Source organism: Chlorocebus sabaeus, chromosome 1 (genome assembly GCF_047675955.1).
Source record: "Chlorocebus sabaeus isolate Y175 chromosome 1, mChlSab1.0.hap1, whole genome shotgun sequence".
NCBI lineage: Eukaryota > Metazoa > Chordata > Mammalia > Primates > Cercopithecidae > Chlorocebus > Chlorocebus sabaeus.
In genome coordinates, this window is record NC_132904.1 from 121,472,020 (window position 1) to 121,494,241 (window position 22,222).

Sequence of the window (22,222 nt, forward strand, 5' to 3'; positions counted from 1 at the left end):
ATAAAAATCTTTTTTTAAAACTTAAAAAATTCAGATACACAAAAATTCTTATATATAATATTATAATGAAATGTAAATAGATATGTATCAACCCACCTGGTTTAAAAAGACAATATTATTTGTATATAAGGATGCTCACAGTGGCGATGTTTTTAATATAGCAGAAAACTAAATAACCCAAATGCCTATCAATAATAAAAACATGGATGAATTTCAGGTATATAATGATGTAGAGCAAAAAAAGACAGTTGCAAAAGAATTCATATGGTCTGATTCTATTTATACAAAGTTCAAAAATATGTAAAACCTAGTATATTGTTTGAGGATGTTAACATGGAGGAAAAAAACATGCAGAAAAGCAAGGGTGTTGTAATAAAACCAAATTCAGAATGGTGGTTACCTCTAAGAAGGTAAGGGAGGGAATGTATGTAAGGAAGTATTTACAGATTTCCAAGGAAATAGAACATTGTTTTTCTAAAGTGAGTGGGTGTTTATTACATTGTTATTCCTTATATCTTGTATTAATATACAAGATATAATTCTTTGTTTCTATTTAATATTTAGGAGTCTTTTTAAAAAAGAAATGTTACCAGTATTTAACGCCCTCCTGTTTATTTCATCACAAATATATTCTTCCTTTCTTTTTCTAAGAGCTAAACATATTCCTAAATTTAAAGTTTATTATGTGCAATTCTGTAACATAGCTCAGTATTATGTTGCAGACATAACAAAACGAAGTCGAAAGAATATTTTAGTTATCCATTAGTATTTTAAGTGATTACTACTCATAAGTAATTTGGAACTCAATCTTGGTGGTTTGTCCAGATAGTGTCATATTTAGCTATTAAAAAGATAACTGGGTGCAGTTGCTCATGCCGGTAATCCCAACACTTTGGGAGGCTGGCGTGGGAAGATTACTTGATCCTAGGAGTTTGAGACCAGCCTGCACAACGTAGACCCTGTCTTTATGAAAAATTTTTAAAAAAATTAGGCATGGTGCTGTACACCTGGAGTCCTAGCTACTTGGGAGGCTATAGCAGGAGGATTGATCACTTCAACCTAGAAGGGCAAGGCTGCAGTAAGCCGTGATCACGCCGCTACACTCTAATCTGAACAGCAGAGTGAGACCCTTTCTCAAAAAAAAAAAAAAAAAAAAGGGTAGTCACAGTAGCTACCTCCTCAGTCAGATAGAGGTAAACATTTCATTGGTTTACATATTGTGTGAATGTACTTGATTTTTAAAGAATCAGTCCCCTATTTTGAGACATTTAAGTTGCTTCTAACTTAAAAACTAAAATAGGACAGTGATGACTTTTATCAATTTGTGTAAATGGCCAATATAAAAATTGGGTCATACTATAATATTTTTTATGCCGTTAGCCGTTTTGTCCCACTTACGCACGATTTCATGTCAATATGTATAGATATACCTTGTTGATTTTTTTCAAAACCTACCTCCACATTTTCCATTGTGCAAACGTATTGTAAGATTTAATCATTTATTGATGGACATTTATTTACAAATAATGTTGCTATGGATATTCTTATGTTTGTGAATTTGCGGGATTATTTCTATGGATATAGAAGTGGGAATTGCTAGTTCAAAGAGTGAATGTTTCACATTTTAGTATGTTTTGCCAGATTGCCCTCGGATAATAGAAGGCCTTTTCTAACTCTTAAGACCGGGTTAGATTCCTTTGCTCTAAGATCTTGCAGTGCTCTATATTTTTATAACCTTCATAATAGTTTTCTATTGTCAGTCTTCACTGATTTATCTGCTACTTGCATTGGCTGGCATAGTGTCTGTCACTAAGTTATAGTAGATCTTCACTAAATATAAGTTAAGTCCTGCCTGCAGTTTTTGTGTGTTGAAGATGGGAAGTTAGGGTGTATGTTTGGTCTTCTGAATTTTTTTTTGTACAGAATTTTTCCTCTTTTTCTCAGACTCCTTACTTTGAAAAAGAAAAAAATTATTGTGGTTTGTTAAATTTTGGTTTGTCTTCACACATTTTCTTCTGCCAACTGGGTTTGTTTGCTGCTGAGAAAGTTGTAATACTGATTACTGATCAGTAATCAGTATTACAGATGTTTCCTTCCTGCCTTCCACCCTACCTGATGAAGGGCCTTGCTTTGCTTTCAGCTCAGGTTTAGAGTGCTCTTTTCCAGAAGGGCAGCACCTTCTGACTCCAACCTCTTGCTTTAATCTGGTCCAGACTGCTTTGCATGTTGGTTATACTTCTTTTAAGTTAATAGAAGAGATGAGGCCTTTTTCTACTTTTAGCATAGATGATGATATATATTTTTTAAAATTTGGTCTATTTTGCTTATTTTAAGAGAAGTTCTACAAACCTTAAGTAACACCAGTGATTTTTTTTTTTTCAATAAAACTTAATTCCTGTAAGTATATCTGTTTGCAAGACATTTTTATTCAGTGCCGTCTTTTTTTCTTTTGGTTTAGATAACCTCAAAATCTCAGACTTTGGCTTGGCAACAGTATTTCGGTATAATAATCGTGAGCGTTTGTTGAACAAGATGTGTGGTACTTTACCATATGTTGCTCCAGAACTTCTGAAGAGAAGAGAATTTCATGCAGAACCGGTTGATGTTTGGTCTTGTGGAATAGTACTTACTGCAATGCTTGCTGGAGGTAAGAGCTCTTTAATCATGATATAATTCCTATAAAAAGTCAGATTAGTTACACTGAAATAAATGAAATAAACCAAGGAATTCATATTTATATAATAGTTTTTGTTTTCTTTTTAAGAGACAGGGTCTCATTCTGCTGTCCAAACTGGAGTACAGTGAGCTATTATAGCTCACTGCAGCCTCAGACTTCTAGGCGCAAGCAATCCTCTGGCCTCACTCTTCCAAGTAGCTAGGACCAGTGGTGCCTGCCACAAGACATCTGGCTAAGTTTTAAAAATGTATTGTAGAGATGGGGTCTTGCTGTGTTGTCCAGGCTGGTGTTAAACACCTGGTCTCAAGCAAACCTTCTGTCTTGGCCTCCAAACTGTTAGGATTAAAGGTATGAGCCATGGCACTCAGCTTCTATAGTAGTATTTTAATAGTCTCTTGATCAGTTTAGGTTGCTGTAACAAAGTATCACAGACTGCATAGCTTATAAACAACAAATTTATTTCTCACAGTTCTGGAGGCTGAAAGTATGATATTAGGAGTGCCAACCTGGTCATGTTTCAGTGAGGGCCCTCTTCCTGGTTTGCAGATGGCTGTCTTCCTGTGCTCTCTGATAGTGGACAGCCAAGAGAGCAGAAGCAGGCCCTATTGTGGGTTTTTTTTTGTTAAGACCAGAGTCTTGCTCTGTCACCCAGGCTGGAGTGCAGTGGTGCGATCTCAGCTCACTGCAACCTCTACCTCCTAGGTCCTAGCAGTTCTCCTGTCCCAGCCTCCCGAGTAGCTGGGGTTACCAGCACGCATCATCCTCCCCGGCTGATTTTTGTATTTTGACTGGAGACAGGGTTTCACCGTGTTGGCCAGGCTGGTCTCAAACTCCTGACCTCAAGTGATCCACCCACCTCAGCCTCCCAAAGTGCTGTTTTTTGTTTTTTTGTTTTTTTAAAATGACCAGATGTTGTGAGACATTGTGTCTGTTTTTTGTTTTGTTTTGTTTTTTTTGGTGGTTTTTTTTATTTTGAGACAGGGTCTCACTCTATTGCCCAGGCTAGAGTGCAGTGGCACAATTCAAGGCTCCCTGCAGCCTTGACCTCCCAGGCTCAAGCGATCCTCCCACCTCAGTCCCCTCAGTATCTGGGACTACAGACGTGCACCACCATGCCTGGCTTATTTTTTGTGTGTTTTTTTTTTAGAGACGGTCTTGCCATGGTACCCAGGCTGGTCTTGAACTCCTGGGCTCAAGTAATCTGCCTACCTCAGCCTTCCAAAGTGCTGGGATTACGTAATTAGTGCCCTATGAAGGCACAATATTGGCCGGGCACATGAGCCCTTATTAGACACTAATAAGGTCTTAATAAGAGCACTAATACCATTTTTTGAGGGATGCCATCCCCAGGACCTAATTACCTCTCAAAGGCCCCACCTCCAAATGCCATTGCATTGTGAGTTAGGATTTCAGCATGACTTTTGAGGGGGACACAAATATTTATTACATTGCAAATAGTAACTTATTTATAATCCCAAAGATTTTTTAAGATGAGGCATTTCACAACACTTCTCTCTCCTATGAATCACGTAAACATTTTTGAAAACAAGACTAGGGCGAGAAGTGATTCATCTTTTTTTTTTAAATTATTTTATTTTTTGAGACAAAGTCTTGCTCTGTCACCCAGGCTGCAGTGCAGTGGTGTGATCTTGGCTCACTGCAGCCTTGACCTCTCAGATTCAAGTGATCCTCTCACTTTAGCCTCCTCAGGAGCCAGGACTACAGATGCTTGCCACCACGACCAGCTACTTTTATTTATTTTTTGTAGAGATGGGGTCTCACTATGTTTCCCAGGTTGGTCTCAAACTCCTGGGCTCAAGCAATCCTTCTGCCTCAGCCTCCCAAAGTACTGTGATTACAGGCCTGAGCTACCATGCCTGGCTCTGATTCATCTATCTTTGAAGTGCCTCTAAAGTTTCTAAGTTGGGATTCTCTCTCTTTTTTTTTTTTTTTTGAGACAGAGTCTTGCTCTGTCGCCCGGGCTGGAGTGCAGTGGCCAAGTTGGGATTCTTAGTTTGAAAACATATTGAATTAATTCAAAGGAAAACTTTTCATGGATTTATATTACTATTTTTCCTTGAAATCTGAACATTAAAAAAAACTGGGACTTGCTTTGTTTTTAGAATTGCCATGGGACCAACCCAGTGACAGCTGTCAGGAATATTCTGACTGGAAAGAAAAAAAAACATACCTCAACCCTTGGAAAAAAATCGATTCTGCTCCTCTAGGTAACAGATTATCTTGAGTGAAAGAGTACTGATTTCTTGAAGTCTTGTGCTATTTGAATTTTTTCTTATTTTTTTGTTTTAAACTTAGAAATAATTCATGAATCTTGTAGATAAATTGGTAACTATAAGTAAAAATTAAGGAAAAAATGACTCTTTTGTCCCAGAACTCTGCCATAGATTTTTTAAAATATTTTGGGGAGTGTATATTCAGAGCAACTTGAATCTGTGCTCTTAGGTGGCTTTTTAGTTAAAAAAAAAAAAAAAAAGTTTTCACATGTGCTATACTTTGTTACAAACACACTCATTTGTTGCTTAATTATAGGGATGCACTCTAACAGTTGTTTCATTAGGTGAGTTCATCATTGTGTGAACATCATAGAGTATACTTACATAAATCTAGATAGTACAGCTTACTATAAATCTAGCTATATGGTATAGCCTATTGGTCCCAGGCTGCAAACCTCTATAGTGTGTTACTCTATTGAGTACTGTAAGGAATTGTAACATAATGGTATTTGTGTATCTAAATATAGGAAAAGTATAGTAAAAATACAGTGTTATAATCTAATGGGACTGTCTGTTATACATGTCCATTCTTGACTGAAACATCATTCATGTGGCCCATGAGTATGTAAAATGAATATATGTATATTATTTATATGTGTTTTTATACAAAATGAGATCACACTAATATTTTGTAACTGCTTTTGGTTTTCATGTGCAGTGAACATTCTTCCATGACTATAATTGTAGGTCTACATCGTTGTTTTAAAGGCTGTGATGATATTCTGCCATGTAGATATGCCTTACGATACTCTTTTAATCACTTTGTTGGAGATTTTTCTAAATTTTCACGGATACAAAAGAGATATAAGTATCTGTGTAACTTAATCATGACACATACCCTTAAATTGTTCATTGAAATCCCCAGAAGCAAAATTGCAGCATCAAAGATGTAGTTTTTATTATTATGGCTTATTTTGTCAAATTGCTTCCTGAAAGTTCGAACCATTTCATCACAGTCTCATCAATTTACATTTAAAAAAAAATAACAGGCCTTTAAATGATAGTCTTTTATTTTTATTTTAAATTTAATACTAATGAAGTTGTATACACTTTATTTATATGTTAGTTTTTTGTCTATTTTGCTCATTTTTGTCAAGCTTATTTTTCTTACCAGTTTGAAGTTTTGTTTTGTTTTTTTTTTTTTTTGTAACATATTGACCTTTGCACTTATTACAAATACTTTTCACAGTTTATCATTTATTTCCATTTTGTTTTGCTATATTGACATTCAAATCTATTATCTTGTCCTTTGTGGTCCCTGACTATAATGTCTTTGGAAAGGTCTTCTACCTCTACTATTTAAAAGTTCCTTATTTTTTCATTTAATGGTTTTATGGCTTCATTTTTACATTTAAATCTTTGGTCCATTAGGAAATAATTTTGATGTAGGGAGATATATGAATTTTTTCTCAAGAAAATCAAGATACCTTAGGATGGTTAGATTACTGTCTCTTTAAAAGTTATTGGTAAGTAAATGTTCATTATGAAACTGAATAAGGGGGTCACATGAGAACATGACATTGAAGTGATGAAATTCAGTATTGAAAATGGATATAAGGGGGTTTCTGTATCTTTTTGTTAATCTTGTCACATGAGGAGAAACATTTCCACCTGGCTCTTGTTCTCAGTTGCAAACAATTGAAAATCAGATCAAGGGAAGACTATTCCAAGATATAGACAGCAGCAGAGAAAAACTGCATGAAATTAAAGCAATAATTTAGTAGCTTTAATTCTTTCTCTTCCCCAGAAATAATATTTAGACATAAGTAGGCCAACAGAAAATGTGTTTCTTACTGCAAGCCATAGGCTTCTCGAATCTCCATGACGCTTTCATGAATGTTGTCTTAATGTTTGTTTTTAGCTCTGCTGCATAAAATCCTAGTTGAGAATCCATCAGCAAGAATTACCATTCCAGACATCAAAAAAGATAGATGGTACAACAAACCCCTCAAGAAAGGTAATATCCTTAAACTACATGTTTGTTTTTCTGTGGAAGAAAAGGTAATTGCAAAGTCATTATCACAAGTCAACAACACATGATGGCTATGATCTCTGTCCTCATGGAGATTATAATGTCTAGTAGGAAAAAAAATAAAAATAATTTTGTGGCCGGGCGCGGTGGCTCACGCCTGTAATCCCAGCACTTTGGGAGGCCGAGACGGGCGGATCACGAGGTCAGGGGATCGAGACCAACCTGGCTAACGTTGAAACCCCGTCTCTACTAAAAAAATACAAAAAACTAGCCGGGTGAGGTGGCGGGCGCCTGTAGTCCCAGCTACTCCGGAGGCTGAGGCAGGAGAATGGCGTAGACCCGGGAGGCGGAGCTTGCAGTGAGCTGAGATGTGACCACTGCACTCCAGCCTGGGCAACAGAGCAAGACTCCGTCTCAAAAAAAAAAAATAAATAAATAAATAATAATAATTTTGTTTATTAATAATTATAAAAGGGAAAGTCAGGGTACTATAGCTAAGTGTTTGACCAAGTCTAAGGGACAGGGAAGACTTTTCTTCCTGAAGAAATTACATTAAATCTAAGATTTGAAGATTAAAGGGAAGCTAGCCAGGCAAAGTAAGTGGCAGATTTGATTCTGAATAGGGGAAGCAGTATTTGAAAACTCTTAGGTTTTTGAAAGTCTGATGCATTTGAGAAACTTGAAAGATCAGTATGGCACAAGCCATGTCTGCTGTGTTCATCATTGCATCGTCAGTGCTTAGCACAGTATATGGTACACCATAGGCACTCATTAAATATTTGTTGAATAAATGAGTGAACAGGGAAGTGGGAGAGGAAGAGAGGTTTAAGATGAGGATAGAGAGGTCGCTAGTGGCCCGTTTGTGGAAGAAGACCTTGTAAGCCATGTTAAGGATTTGGGGCTTTTAACTTAAGACCACTGGGGAGACCTTTGGGAGATTTTAAGCAAGAATATGACATAGTCATATCTTTGGTTTAAAAATCTCTCTCTGACGACCTTCCCCCTGCCCCCATTGTTTTTTATGAGTAGGGGAAGATTCAGGGTACCGTAGGTTTTTCTGCTAGTTGTCTAGTTGTGGTAAGATGGTGGCTTGGAGCAGGTTAGGGCAGTGGTATTGGAGAAATGAGATGATCCCAAAGAAATCTAAGAACTAGTATTGATAGGACTGTTAGGCTGTGAATGGGAGGAGAGAGGACAATGACTAGAGATTATGAATGAGAAACATTCAGAGAGTTATTAAAGAAGAATTAATGTTTAACTCTGTCCTCGTGGACAGAAAAGAGTTAATGTTTAAAAATTCACTCTTTAATACCTCTCTGCCTGTTTCTTTCTCGTTGTTCTAACTTAAAGCCCAATTCTACCCTGAGGATGCTGCTTCCTCTGAAGTGGTAGGTATTTTCTTTCCCATACCCTCATGTCCTTTGATCTGAATATGGCACAGGTGTCCTCCTTATTTTTCATTGTTACTTTCTCCCATCTTCCTGTATGTCTCTCCCCTCTAACTTTTGAACCCCCAATTAAAATTTCTGCCATACTATCATAGTCTCCATAATGACCCTTGATGTAATTTTCATCATGATTCTTGGTGATTTAAATGTTTATTTGGATGATCCTCCTAATATCCTGACTTCACTGTTACTTGACCTTCTCTCCTGTAGTGATGTTGTCTTTGAAAGCTCTGCACTGATCACCAGTATAATTTTTCTGACTTCCTTAATATTCTGACTTAAACAGTCCTTTGACTCTATCTGGACTTGCAATTAATTAATTCTATCTCTTCAGTCTCTTACCTGCTCCCTCTCTAGGTCCTTGATTTCATCTTTACTTATCTTAAATCTTTAGGTTAGTCATTATAAATGACTGCTTTGCATTCATCATCTTCAATTTCCTTGTCCCTTTCTCTCTTCATCATATTTAGTGGGTAAAACCCAGTAAGTAGTTTCTGGGTTTAATCTAGTAGTTTTCTACGTACTCCACACTTGTACCTGCACAATGGTTTGCAGCAGGAGAAAAATACCCAAAAATCTTCACTTTTTCCAGTATATTTACGTTCCATGTGCTACCTGCTTGTAGTTGTTTTGGTTATTAGATTGAAAGAACATATATAGGGTTTGGTACCATTTGTACTTTCAGGCATCCAGTTGAACATATCCCTCTGTGGGTAAGTGGGGACTACTGTAGTCAGTTCTCAGACCTCTTGTTTTATCTCATCAGTATTTTATACAGTTGATCATGCCCTCCTCCTTTAAGTACTTTCTTCGTTTGGCTTCCAGGCATTACACTCTTCTGATTTTCGTCCTTCTCACTGGTCACTCCTTTTCAGTCTCTTTTGATGGTTTTCTTTCATCTACTCAGCCTCCTACTATTGGAGTTCTCTAGGGCTGAATCTATGGATCTCCTTTGTTTTCTTCTCCACACTCACTCCATTAGTAATATTACTTGGTTTCATGGCTCTAAATAAAACTGTATGTTGATAGTCGTCACATTTATATCAACCTAGACCTTTCCTCTAAATTCCAAACTTACATGTCTTTTTTTTTTTTTTTTTTTTTTTTTTTTTTTTTGAGACAGAGTCTCACTCTACTACAGGCGCCTGCCACCACGCCCGGCTAGTTTTTTGTATTTTTTTGGTAGAGACGGGGTTTCACCGTGTTAGCCAGGATGGTCTCGATCTCCTGACCTCGTGATCCACTTGTCTCGGCCTCCCAAAGTGCTGAGATTACAGGCTTGAGCCACCGCGCCGGCCAAACTTGCATGTCTTAACTGCCTTCTGAACTTTCACTTGAACGTTAAGAGGCATCTCAAACTTGATGAATTCCAAACTGAGTTACTGTTCTTTTCTTTTCAAATCCATTCCTCTTCAAAGTCTTTCCCTTGTTGGTTAATGGCAACTGCATTGTTCTTGTTATGCAGATCAGAAACTTTGGAATCATCCTTCGTTTTTCTCATTCTCTTTTACTTCACATCCAGTCCACCAGGTAATTCTGTTAACCTCTAAAATTCTAGAATTTGATTACCTTTTTTCACCTCCACAGCAACCCTATCATTCCAAACTACTATGATATCTTTCCAGAGTGTTCTGATTTAAAAATAAATTAGAATATGTCACCGTTCTACCCAAAACCTCCAGTGCTTTAGTTCTCACCCAGAGTGTAAGCTAAAGTCAGTTGATGACCTGTGAGTTCTTACACAGTTTTGCCCCTTACATTACTTCTCTGACCTCAATTCTGCTTTGCTCCCCCTTGGTCATACCTATATCAGTCTTCTCATTGTTCTCCAAGTGCTCCAGGCATACTTCTACCTCACTGTTTTTGTTACGACTCTTCCCTATGCCTGAAAATGCTTTTTCCAACGGGACTTATTTGCATGTCTTATTCTCTCACTTTCTTTGGATATTGACTTCAATGTCATCTTTCCAATAAGCCTTTCCTGGCCATGCTATTTAAAATGATATCCCCTTCCCTCTAACACATTTCTTAAATTTTTAAAATTTTCACTATCTTGTGGACATATGCAATCCAACACATTTCTTCATTTTATTTTCCTCCATTGTACTTACCATCATTTAGCTTATTTTTAACTTTATTTGAATTTATTTTACGTTATTTTGTCTCTCCTCAGTAGAATGTAGGATTTAAGAGATCAAGGATTTTTTTCTATTTTGCTCACTGCTAAATACCTAATACCTAGAATAATGCCTGGCACAGAGTAGACCTAATAAAATATTTGAATGGATGGATTAATAAATAAAAAGCAGGTTTAAAAAAAAAACCTTAAGCATGTTTTAAAAAAAAAGAAACTTAAGCCTGTTTAAGTGGTTTGGGTATAGATCCTGTAGAGAGGAAGAGGCTGACAGTCTAAGAGAAAGGGAATAAGTAACAGGATCAAGATCCCTGAGGAGGTAGAAGGGTATAGACTCCAAAGCACAATAGAGAGATGAACATTCGATAGGAGAATGGAAGGGATGAAACGTTGTATAGTAATACAAGTAACTTAGATTTGATAGGGATAAGTTCATGTAGTTTCTGTCTAATGGCTTTCTCTCTGAAATGGAAGGTGATAGTATAGGTACTGGATGGTAGTCTTGGGAATTACAGAAAAGTGTAGTTTTGAAATGATCCTTGTGGAGAAAAGGAAAAGAAACTAGAGAAACAGAATTATCTGGCAATATTGAGGTTTGGCTAGGGGTTGTAACCATAAATTTACAGTGGTGTCATTTTCCATATAATATTCTTTGTAAAGCTTTTCCAGGGAATCAAAGAATTTTGGCTAGAACAGATTCATAATGTTTGTTGCTATTACCATAAATTATTTTTTATTTTAAAAAGTTCTAGTCCTTTAGCCAGGTCTGTCGTCTTCATAGGATATTGTTCTGTTACCCACAAAAGATGCCATTAAGATTGTGACCTGGGCCAGGCACGGTGGCTCACACCTGTAATCCCAGTACTTTGGGAGGCTGAGGCGGGTGGATCGCAAGGTGAGGAGATCAAGACCATCCTGGCTAACACAGTGAAACCCCGTCTCTCCTAAAAATACAAAAAAAAAAAAAAAAAAAAAAAAAGCTGGGTGTGGTGGCGGGTGCCTGTAGTCCCTGCTACTCAGGAGGCTGAGGCAGGAGAATGGTGTGAACCTGGGAGATGGAGCTTGCAGTGAGCCAAGATCGCGCCATTGCACTCCAGCCTGGGCAACAGAGCGAGACTCTATCTCAAAAAAAAAAAAAAAAAGATTGTGGTCTGCGCATACTCCACACTTTGAACATGCCTACAGGTCATACTTAGGTACTGTAAATACCTAATTGGACAAATGAGTCTTAGTAATTTTATAACTTGGCCACATTTTTAATAAAATCATATAGGAAGGCTTTGTTTTATATCTTATAAAAATTTTGTGTTAAATAAATAGATTTAGACATAGTTTTACTTCTTCAGGTTGCCAGTTGAGTTCATTAAAAAACATATTTGCGTAGAAGACTTGAAAGCATTTGTATTTGTTTTCTTTTTTAGGGGCAAAAAGGCCCCGAGTCACTTCAGGTGGTGTGTCAGAGTCTCCCAGTGGGTTCTCTAAGCACATTCAATCCAATTTGGACTTCTCTCCAGTAAACAGTGCTTCTAGGTAAGACTGATAAAGATTAAGTAGTTTTTGATTGTAGTATCCCCCATGAAGAATAATACATGTATGTGTTTTTTCATAATATTCGACATTAATGAACGTAATACTGTAAGCATGAGAACTTTTGTGTGATATAAGAAAGGCCTGATAGATTTTATTTTATGTATGTTTCCTTCTGTCTTAATGCCTTAGTGAAGAAAATGTGAAGTACTCCAGTTCTCAGCCAGAACCACGCACAGGTCTTTCCTTATGGGATACCAGTCCCTCATACATTGATAAATTGGTACAAGGGATCAGTTTTTCCCAGCCCACATGTCCTGATCATATGCTTCTGAATAGTCAGTTACTTGGAACCCCAGGATCCTCACAGGTGAGGGAATTTCATTTTTTTAATAAATAATGGCAGCTCTTTACTTTTTATTGTCTTAAAGTCCTTTTTTATGTGTAAATCTTAGATATATAACTTTTAAATCACATGTATTTTTTTGTCAAGGAAGAAAGAGAAGAGGGAGGCCTTCATGCAAAAGAATTTTAAGTCAGACTAAATAGCTATGATATTACTGTCTTTAGTCATAATGGATTTATTCAGTTGTCTTCTGTTTGACATATAGAACCCCTGGCAGCGGTTGGTCAAAAGAATGACACGATTCTTTACCAAATTGGATGCAGACAAATCTTATCAATGCCTGAAAGAGACTTGTGAGAAGTTGGGCTATCAATGGAAGAAGAGTTGTATGAATCAGGTGTGTTTCATTGATTTTCATTATACGTTTTCCTGAAGAAAAATTGAAATATTTGAGTAAAAGCTATCATTAGTATATTTTTTAAATACAAGCGGTGGCTCACACCTGTAATCCTAGCTCTTTGGGAGGCCGGGGTAGGCAGATCACCTGAGGTCAGGAGTTCGAGACCAGCCTGGCCAACATGGTGAAACCCTGTCTCTACTAAAAATACAAAAATTAGCCAGCATAGTGGTACATGCCTGTAATCCCAGCTTCTCGGGAGACTGAGGCAGGTGAATTGCTTGAACCTGGAAGATGGAAGTTGCAGTGAGCCGAGATCCTGCCAGTGTGCTCCCGCCGGGGTGACAGAGTGAGACTCTGTCTCAAAAAAACCAAACAAACATAAAAATACTAAGTAATTAGTTAATTTGAAAAAGAAACTAAATGTTCTCTACCTTAAGAAATAATATTTTTTTTAAGTTTTGTTTATTATTATTATTTTTTTATTTTTAGCCACTGTGCCTGGCCTAAAATAATATTTCTTAAAAGACCTTTTAATTGTTATTAAAAATGTTAGGGAGCTGGAATTATTATTTTCTTAAAAACTGTATATACTTAAACTGTAGACAATAATGGTTGACTGCCTACCATGAAAGACGAATACATTAGCAATCCCACACTTTCTTGCATCTCCCTTGATTGCGCCCGTCAATTTTTATTGTTTATATTGTTAGAGCATAGTTATAACATTGGTATTCTAAACTGTCTTTAAGGCTTTTCAAAAAAATGTTAATGTCAATGAAAAACAAATAGGGGAGCTGTTTTATATTGAAGGAGACTAAAGAGGCCTGATAGCTAAGTGCAGTGCATGGTCTTTCACTAGATCATGTATTTGGGGAAAAAGAAAAAAAAAACTACAACGGACATTATTGGAACAATTGGGGAAATTTGAATATGGACTGTATATTAGGTAATGTTTTTGTATCAGCATCAGATTTCTCAGGTGTGATAATACTGTGGTTTGTAGGAGAATGCCCTTGTTCCAAGGAGAAACATGTGGAAGCAAAGTTGAAGTGAAGTGATATCTTCTTTCAGCTTAAAATTAAAAAAAATAAAGGGCAAACAATTACATAAAGGCAAATAAACACCCACATATCTAGTAGATAAGGCCAATGAAGAGTATATGGTTATTTATTGTATTCTTCTTTCAGTTTTTCTGTAGATTTGAGTTTTGAAAATTAAAAGTTAGGGGGAACTGTTACTGTGTAGAAATCTGAGGTCAGCCTGATAGTCTTCTTACTCACATGAGTGATTCACTGTTTTTCAGGTAGACTCAGAGATAAAATTTTCTTACCATAAGAATCATCACTTTAACCATTTTAAAATGCAAAATGCAGTGCTTTTTAGCATATTCACAAAGTTGTGCAACCATCGCCCCTAATTCCAGAGCATTGCATCACCACAGGGGGAAAAAAACCCCAAACCTCTGTACCACCTAGCAGTCACTCCTTATTCCTTTCTTCCTCCATTCCCAGGCAACTTCGAATCTACTTTCTGTCTTCAGGGAATGCCTCTTTGGACATTCTATACAAATGGAATCATATAACATGTAGTCCTTTGGGTCTGTCTGCATTCATTTAGCATAATGTTTTCAAAGTTCATAGCATTTATCAGTACTCTATTCCTTTTTATGACTGAATAATATTCCATTGTGTGTATGTACTGCATTTTGTTTATCCATTCATCCATTGATGGACATTTGGGTTGTTTCTACTTTTTGGTCTTTATGAATAATACTGCTATGAACAATCTTGTACCAGTTTTTGTGTGACCATATGTTTTTAATTTCTTAGATATATATGGAGGAGTAGAATTGCTGGAGCATATGGTAACTCTTCATTTAACTTTTTGAGAAACTGCGAAATGATTTTTCCAAAGCATCTGTACCATTTTACATCTCCATCAGTAATGTAAGAGGGTTCCAATTTCTCTACATCCTTGCCAACACTTATTGCCTCCCCTTTTTGCTATAGCTATCCTAGTGTGTATGAAATGTTATCTCATTTTGCTTTTGATTTTCCTTTCTCTAAAGACTAATGATCTTGGGCATATTCTTACATGCTTATTGGCCATTTCTTTATAACAGTATCTGGATCTTTTGTCCATATTTTAACTGGATTGTTTTTATTGTTGAGTTGTTAGAGTTCTTTGTACATTCTGGACACTAGAACCTTGTCGGATACCTGATTTGCAAATACCCCATTCTGTGGGAAAAATTCTTCCATTCTTTTCGTTTTCTTGTTAGTGTCGTTTGATGTACACAAGTTTTAGATTTTGATGAATTCCAGTGGATCTATAATTTCTCATTTGTTGCCTATGCTTTTAGTGCCAAATTTAAGAAACTGTTGCCTAATATAAAATTGTAAAGATTTATACTTTATGCTTTCTTTTAGGAGTCCCAGCTTCCTAAGTAGCTGGGACTACAGTCTTAAAGTTTAGCTCTTACATTTAGGTCTTTGTCCATTTTGAGTTAATATTTGTATATAGTATGAGGTAGGGTCCAAATGCAAATGTTTGTATGTGAATATTTAGTTTTTCCGGCACCATTTGTTGAAGACATCTTTTCCTATTAGATGGTCTTGGCACCTTTGCTGAAAATGAATTGGTCATAGATGTATGGGTTTATTTCTGGACTCTCAATTCTTCTTTTTTTCTTTTCTTTTTCTTCCCCCATGGACTCAATTCTTTATTTCATGGATCTATATGTCTATGCTATGCCACTACCACACTATTTTGATTACTGTAGCTTTGTAGTGAGTTTTGACATTAGAAAGTATGAGTTGTCCAAGTTTGTTCTTTTTTTCAAGGTATTTTGGTTATTTGTGGCCCCTTGTTTTTCTGTCTTTTAGGATTGTCTTATTTCTACAAGAAAAAAAATTGGAATTTTAAAAGAGATTACATTGAATCTGTAGATTAACTCGGGGAGTATTTCCATTTTAGTACAGATTGAATATTCCTTATTCGAGGTGCTTGGGACCAAAAGTTTTGTGGATTTTACATTTGTTTGGATTTTGGAATATTTGCATATACATATTGAGATAACTTACAGATGGGACTCAAGTTGAAACATGAATAATTTTGTTTGTGGTTCATATATACCTTATACAGATAACCTGAAGGTAATTTTATACAATGTTTTAAATAATTTTGTGCATGAAACAAAGTTTGTACATTGAACTATCAGAAAGCAAACTTATCAGGTATGAAATTTTCAATTTGTGGTATCATGCCAGCACCCGAAAAGTTTTGGAGTTTGGAACATTTTGAATTTCAGATTTTAGATTAAGGATGCTAAACCTGTAATAGTAACTCTTGCAATCCAATAACATGGGGCCTTTTTTCCCTTTTTTTTATGGTCTTTAATTTCTTTCAAGAATATTTAGTAGTTTTCAATGTTCAAGTCTCGCACTTCCTAGGTTAAATGTAATCCTGTTTATTTATTTATTTATTTAAATCCTGATGCTGATGTAAATGGAATTTTTAAATTTTATTTTCAAATTGTTCGTTGATAGTATATATGCAAATGAATTTTGTGTATTGATCTTGTATCCTGAAAATTTGCTGAATTCATTAACTCCAGTAGTTTTTTTGACCAATTCTTTAGGTTTTTTTATATATTAAGATTACATTATTTGGCCGGGCGTGATGGCTCACGCCTGTATTCCCAGCACTTTGAGAGGCCAATGCAGGTGGATCACAAGGTCAAGCATTTGAGACCAGCCTGGCCAACACAGTGAAAGCCCATCTCTACTAAAAATACAAAAAATTAGCTGGGCATGGTGGCAGGTGCTGGTAATCCCAGCTACTCGGGAGGCTGAGGCAGGAGAATCGCTTGAACCTGGGAGGCAGAGGTTGTAGTGAGCCGAGATCGTACCACTGCACTCCAGCCGGGACGATAATGTGAGACTCCATCTCAAAAAAAAAAATTACATTGTTTATCAGTAGAGATACAGGAAATTGTTTTACTTTTTTTTTTTTTAAAACCTAGATGCGTTTTAGTTCTTTTTGTTTAGTTGTCTTGGCTAGGACTCCCAACATTGTATTGAACAGAAATAGAGTGGACATCTTTGTCTTGTTCTTGATCTTAGGAGTAAGTTTTGAGTCTTTCAGCATTAAGTATGATGTTAGCTGTGGGGTTTTTGTTTTTATGATGAAAGAGTATTGGATTTTGTCAAATGTTTTCTCCATCTATTGAGATAATCATGTGGATTTTTTTCCCCTTTATTAATATAATATATTAATACCTTGACCTGTTGTGCCCAGGTGATCCTCTCACCTCAGCCTCTTAAGTAGCTGGAATTACAGGTGTGCACTACCATAACCAGCTAACTTTTAAAAAACGTTTTTGTTTCTCTCTGTGTTGACAAGGCTGGATTTGACCTTCTGGGCTCAAGTGATCCTCCTGAGTAGTGGATACTATAGGTGTGCACCACCATGCCCAGCTAAATTGACAGTTTTCATCAGTCTGTTTATTTTTTCTAATGTTAGTATATCCATATCAGCTCACTAGCTATCTTGTGTATTTTCCTTTTTTTAGATGGAGTCTCACTATGTTGCCTAGGCTAGAGTGTAGTGGCTACTTGCAGTACGATCATAGTGCAATGCAGCCTCAAACTCCTGGGCTCAAGTGACCCTCCTGCCTTGGGCTCGCAAGTAGGTGGGACTGCAGGCATATACCACCATACCGAGCTACCAACTCTCTTTTGGTTATTGTTTCCATGCTCTATTTTTTTTTCCTTTTCCTTTTAGCCTATTTGTGTCTTTCAATCTAAAGTACCTTAGCCAGGTGTCATGGCTCACACCTATAATTACAGCACTTTAGGAGGCTGAGGCGGGCAGATCACTTGAGGCCGGGAGTTTGAGACCAGCCTGACCAACATGGTGAAACCCCATGTCTACTGAAAATATTTAAAAAATTAGCAGGGCGTTGTGGTGTGCGCCTGTAACCCCTGCTACTGGGGAGGCTTTAGGTGGAAGGATAGCCTGAGCCATGGGAGATTGAGGCTGCAGTGAACGTGATCTGATTGCACAAACTGCTATCCAGCCTGGGTGACAGAGCAAGACTGTCTCAAAAAAAAAATCGCTTCTCAGCCTTTTGGCTAAGATCAAATGTAGTATCTATTCCTATCAGTTTAAAGTGCCTTAATTTATCTTCCACTTTTTGGACAGGTAGTTTTGCTGGATATAGAATTCTTAATAACTTTTGTCTTTCAGCACTTTGATTATGCCACTACTGCCTTCTAGCCTTTGTGGTTTCTGATGAGAAATCAGCTGTTAATCTTACTGAGGATCCCTTTTACGTGAGACATTGCTGCTCTCTTGCTGCTTTTATGTTTCTCGGTTGACCACAGTTTGACTATGATGTATCTTGGTGTGAATTTCTTTGTTCATTCTATTTGGAGTTCACTGAGCTTCTCGGATATGTAAATTAATGTTTTTAATCACACTTGGGAAGTTTTTGGCCATTATTTCTTCAGATTTTTTTTTGTACCTAACTCTCCTCTCCCTCTTGGACTCATTATGTGTATTGTTGGGATACTTGACGTACCACAGTTCTTAGACTCTGTTCACTTTTCTTTATTCTTTCTTTATGTTCCTCAGGGACAGTTTTGGTTGCTGTTTTTCCTTTATGTGGGCCATACTTTGTTTCCTTACATGCTTTGTAATTTTTTGTTGAAAACTGTACATATTGTGGCAATATGTGGCAACTCCAGAAGTCAGAGTTTCCCCTCTTGCCAGTGTTTGTTACTGCTTGATGTAGCTGTTCTTTTTAGTGATTTTTTTCTTTTTCTTTTTCTTTTTTTTTTGAGATGGAGCTTCACTCTTGTTGTCCAGGCTGGAGTGCAATGGTGTGATCTTGGCTACTGCAACCTCCACCTTGTGGGTTCAAGCGAGTCTCCTGCCTCAGCCTTCCGAGTAGCTGGGATTACAGGCGCCTACCACCATGGCCGGCTAATTGTTTGTGTTTTTATTAGAGGCGGGGTTTCATCATGTTGGCCAGGCTGGTCTCGAACTCCTGACCTCAGGTGCCACCCGCCTCAGCCTCCAAAGTGCTGGGATTACAGGTGGGAGCCACCGCACCCAGCCCTAGTGATTTTTCTGATGCAATTTTTTAAAGTTGGTATTGTTTGTCATGCATGACTGTGCAGTTTCTGTCCCATTAGTTGTAGTGATCAGCTAATGATTGGACAGAGATTTCCTTAAATTCTGTGTACCAAAAACAAAAAATCTGCAGAGGGGTTCTGTGTTTGTGTTGGGGCACACCTGCAACACTCAACCGAGAAGTTTACAGCGTTGCTTCAGCCTTCACTATCTGCCTGTGCAAAATGCAAAGTCAGGGCACATGTAGAGCTTCGGGGCCTTCTCAGCTCTTTCCTAAGCACGTGTACTGCCCTGGTCATGGGTGTGTCTTTTTACATTCCCAGGAATATGTTGGACCTTTTCAGAGTCCTATTGCTCAGAAACATCTCACTCCCTAACCTCTTCTTCCAAACTTCTTGGGTAGTCTGTTTGCCCCAGTTGCTATCATTGCTTCAGGCAACAGAGACTAAAGCATTTTCCTGTGTTTTCCACAAATGCTACCCAGGAGCAGCTTTAGTGCAAGGTGAGTTACAGTTACAAAGGCGAAATAAAGACAAGCCTTTTTTTCTTGAGATGGAGTCTCGCTCTGTTTCCCAGTCTGGAGTGCAATGGTGCGATCTCAGCTCACTGCAACCTCTGCCTCCCAGGCAGGTTTAAGCGATTCTCCTGCCTCAGCCTCCCAAGTAGCTGGGATTAAAGGCACCTGCCACCACACCCTGCTAATTTTTGTATTTTTAGTAGAGACAGGGTTTCACCATGTTGGTCAGGCTGTTCTCGAACTCCTGACCTCAGGTGATCCACCTGCCTCGGCCTCCCCAAGTGTTGAGATTATAGGCATGAGCCACTGCACCTGGCCAGCACAAGCCTTTTGATCAGGTCATTTTAGAGGGTCAGATCGGTTTAAGATAGTTTGTAAATGAGGTTTATTCTGCTCCCACCTGGACCTATACCTGAAATATGGACCGTTATTTTCAAGGCTGCTACTGAGTGAGGAGCAGGGGATGGGAACAAGGTGAGTTACAATACCAGAAAGCTCACTGTTCTTACTGAGTTTCACTTGTTTTGAATAAGTTGCTGCAAGCTTTTAGTTAGTTTACAATGTTCTGAAAAAGTTGATTCTGACAGGTTTTGGCAGGTTTTTAAAATTGCTTTTGTGGAGTAATGGACTTCTGGAGTTCTTTTCTCTGCCATTTTCACTGACATCACTCCTTGATTCACTCACTCTCAGTTCTTTGAAGTATTTTTTTTTTTTTGTCTTTGAAATTTAAGAGCTTAATTCAGATGTGTTGAGTTGAATATCTTGTGTTAATTTTCCCAGAACATAGTATGTTATTTCAGTGCTGTACAGTCATGGTATAGTTATGTGTTTTCATAGTTTCTTGAAGTAAGAATTATTACAAATACTTCTGTAATTTGGGCTGTGTTTTTCAGGCAGATCTGCTCATCTTGCTTGGGCTTATTCATCCAGCTGTAGTCATTTGATGTCTTTCCTGTGGCTGGTGGTCTAAAACATCCTTACGCCCGTGTTTGGAGTCTTGGCACTGGCTGTTAGCTGAGCCTTTCTTTCCGCATCACTCAGCTAGGCTGAGCGTCTTTACATGGCACAGGAACGTTCTAAAAGACTGAAAGTGGAAGTTGCAAGGCCTCTCAAGACCTTTGCTGTCTTCGAATTGCCGCTCTAGCTTTTCAGCCACAAGTCAGGCATTTTTCTTACATTTTAATAATCTTGTTTTTCCTCCCATTATATTTTCATCTTTGATTGTTTCTTCTTTCAGTGGTATTTTGGTACAATACAGTAAGTTTTGTTGCTATGAGTTCATATACACTCAGTCCCTAGGAGCTGCACCCCCGTTGATGGATTGGGTTGGGGACATACATACCCACTGGGAGAAGAGAGGCTCTGGAATGAGTGAGATTATCAGCATACTTAATATTACTCCTGTTATGGAGGTAGCCAGCAAGTTTTAATTGATACAATTGTACATATTCATGAGGTATATAGTGATGTTTTGATTCATATAATGTATAGTGATCAGATCAGGATAACTAGCGTGTTAATAATCTCAAACATTGGTCATTTCTTTGTGATGGGAATGTTCAGTATCCTTCTAGCTGTTTGAAACTCTATTATTGTTAAGGATAGTTATCCTACAGTGGTCTAGAACTTACTCCTATCTAGCCGTAATTTTGTATTATTTCATGAATCTCTATCTTTCCCTCCCCTCTCCCCTTCCTAGACTCTAGTATCCTCTGTTCGGCTTTCTACTTCTATGAAATTAACTGTTTTTTTGTTTCCACATATGAGTGAAAACATGTGATGTTTAATTTTCTGTTCCTGGCTTATTTCACTTAACATAATGTCCTCCAGTTCCACCCATGTTGCTGCAAATGACAGGATTTCATTCCTTTGTATGGCTGAGTAGTATTTCATTGTGTATATATTTATCATATTATCCTCATTTGTTTGCTTGGCTTTTTGTTTTGTTTTTTTGAGACAGGGTCTCGCTCTGTCACCCATGCTGGAGCACAGTGGCGCAATCATAGCTCACTGCAGCTTCAACCTCCTCAGCTCAAGTGACCCTTCTGCCTCAGCCCTGCTGAGTAGCTGGTCCTACAGGCATGCACCACCATGCCTGCTAATTTTTTGGGAATTTTAGTAGAGATGAGGTATGGATATGTTGCCCAGCTTGGTTTTGAACTCCTGGGCTCAAGCGATCCTCCTGCTTTGGCTTCCCAAAGTGCTGGATTATAGGTATGAACCACAGTGCCTGGCCTACTCTCATCTCTTGTTGGATACCTAGGTTGATTCCATATCTTGGCTATTGTGAATAATGCTGTAGGGATGCAAATGTCTCTTCCATATAATTTCCTTTCCTTTGGATGACATCTCATTAGTGGGATTGCTGGAACATATAGGTAGTTTTATTTGTAGTTTTTTGAGGAACTTCCATTCTGTTCTTCATGGTGGGTTTACTAGTTTATTATCTACTCACCCATGTGGCTTAACCTTATTTTTGTTGCCTTAGGTTACTGTATCAACAACTGATAGGAGAAATAATAAACTCATTTTCAAAGTGAATTTGTTAGAAATGGATGATAAAATATTGGTTGACTTCCGGCTTTCTAAGGTATTTTTATGTTTTATTGTATTTTTTCTGTAGAAATATTTCTATGTGAATTTTTTTAATGGCATTATGTTTGTATATATGTGACATTTGTAAATAGAAGGTTACTTGCTTTTTTCATTTAATATTATAGCATGTGTTTTTGTTATCTGTTTTTCCCAAACATTGTTTTTTTCAAATGA

General features: G+C 37.4%; 1 protein-coding gene and 1 pseudogene across 4 annotated transcripts in view; both read left to right on the forward strand.

The window, feature by feature from the left end:
- CHEK1 (checkpoint kinase 1) overlaps window positions 1-22,222 on the forward strand; it is a 100,815-nt gene that overhangs the window by 5,467 nt on the left and 73,126 nt on the right. For all 4 annotated transcript variants that reach the window (XM_038005010.2, XM_073022110.1, XM_008021394.3 and 1 more), the window contains exons 6-12: window positions 2,459-2,647; window positions 4,801-4,905; window positions 6,833-6,928; window positions 11,947-12,055; window positions 12,245-12,422; window positions 12,664-12,795; window positions 21,942-22,043. In XM_038005010.2, coding sequence (XP_037860938.1) covers window positions 2,459-2,647; window positions 4,801-4,905; window positions 6,833-6,928; window positions 11,947-12,055; window positions 12,245-12,422; window positions 12,664-12,795; window positions 21,942-22,043 — 911 coding nt within the window. The remainder of the gene's footprint in view (window positions 1-2,458; window positions 2,648-4,800; window positions 4,906-6,832; window positions 6,929-11,946; window positions 12,056-12,244; window positions 12,423-12,663; window positions 12,796-21,941; window positions 22,044-22,222) is intronic.
- Window positions 17,914-18,056, forward strand: LOC119626664 (U2 spliceosomal RNA; annotated as a pseudogene).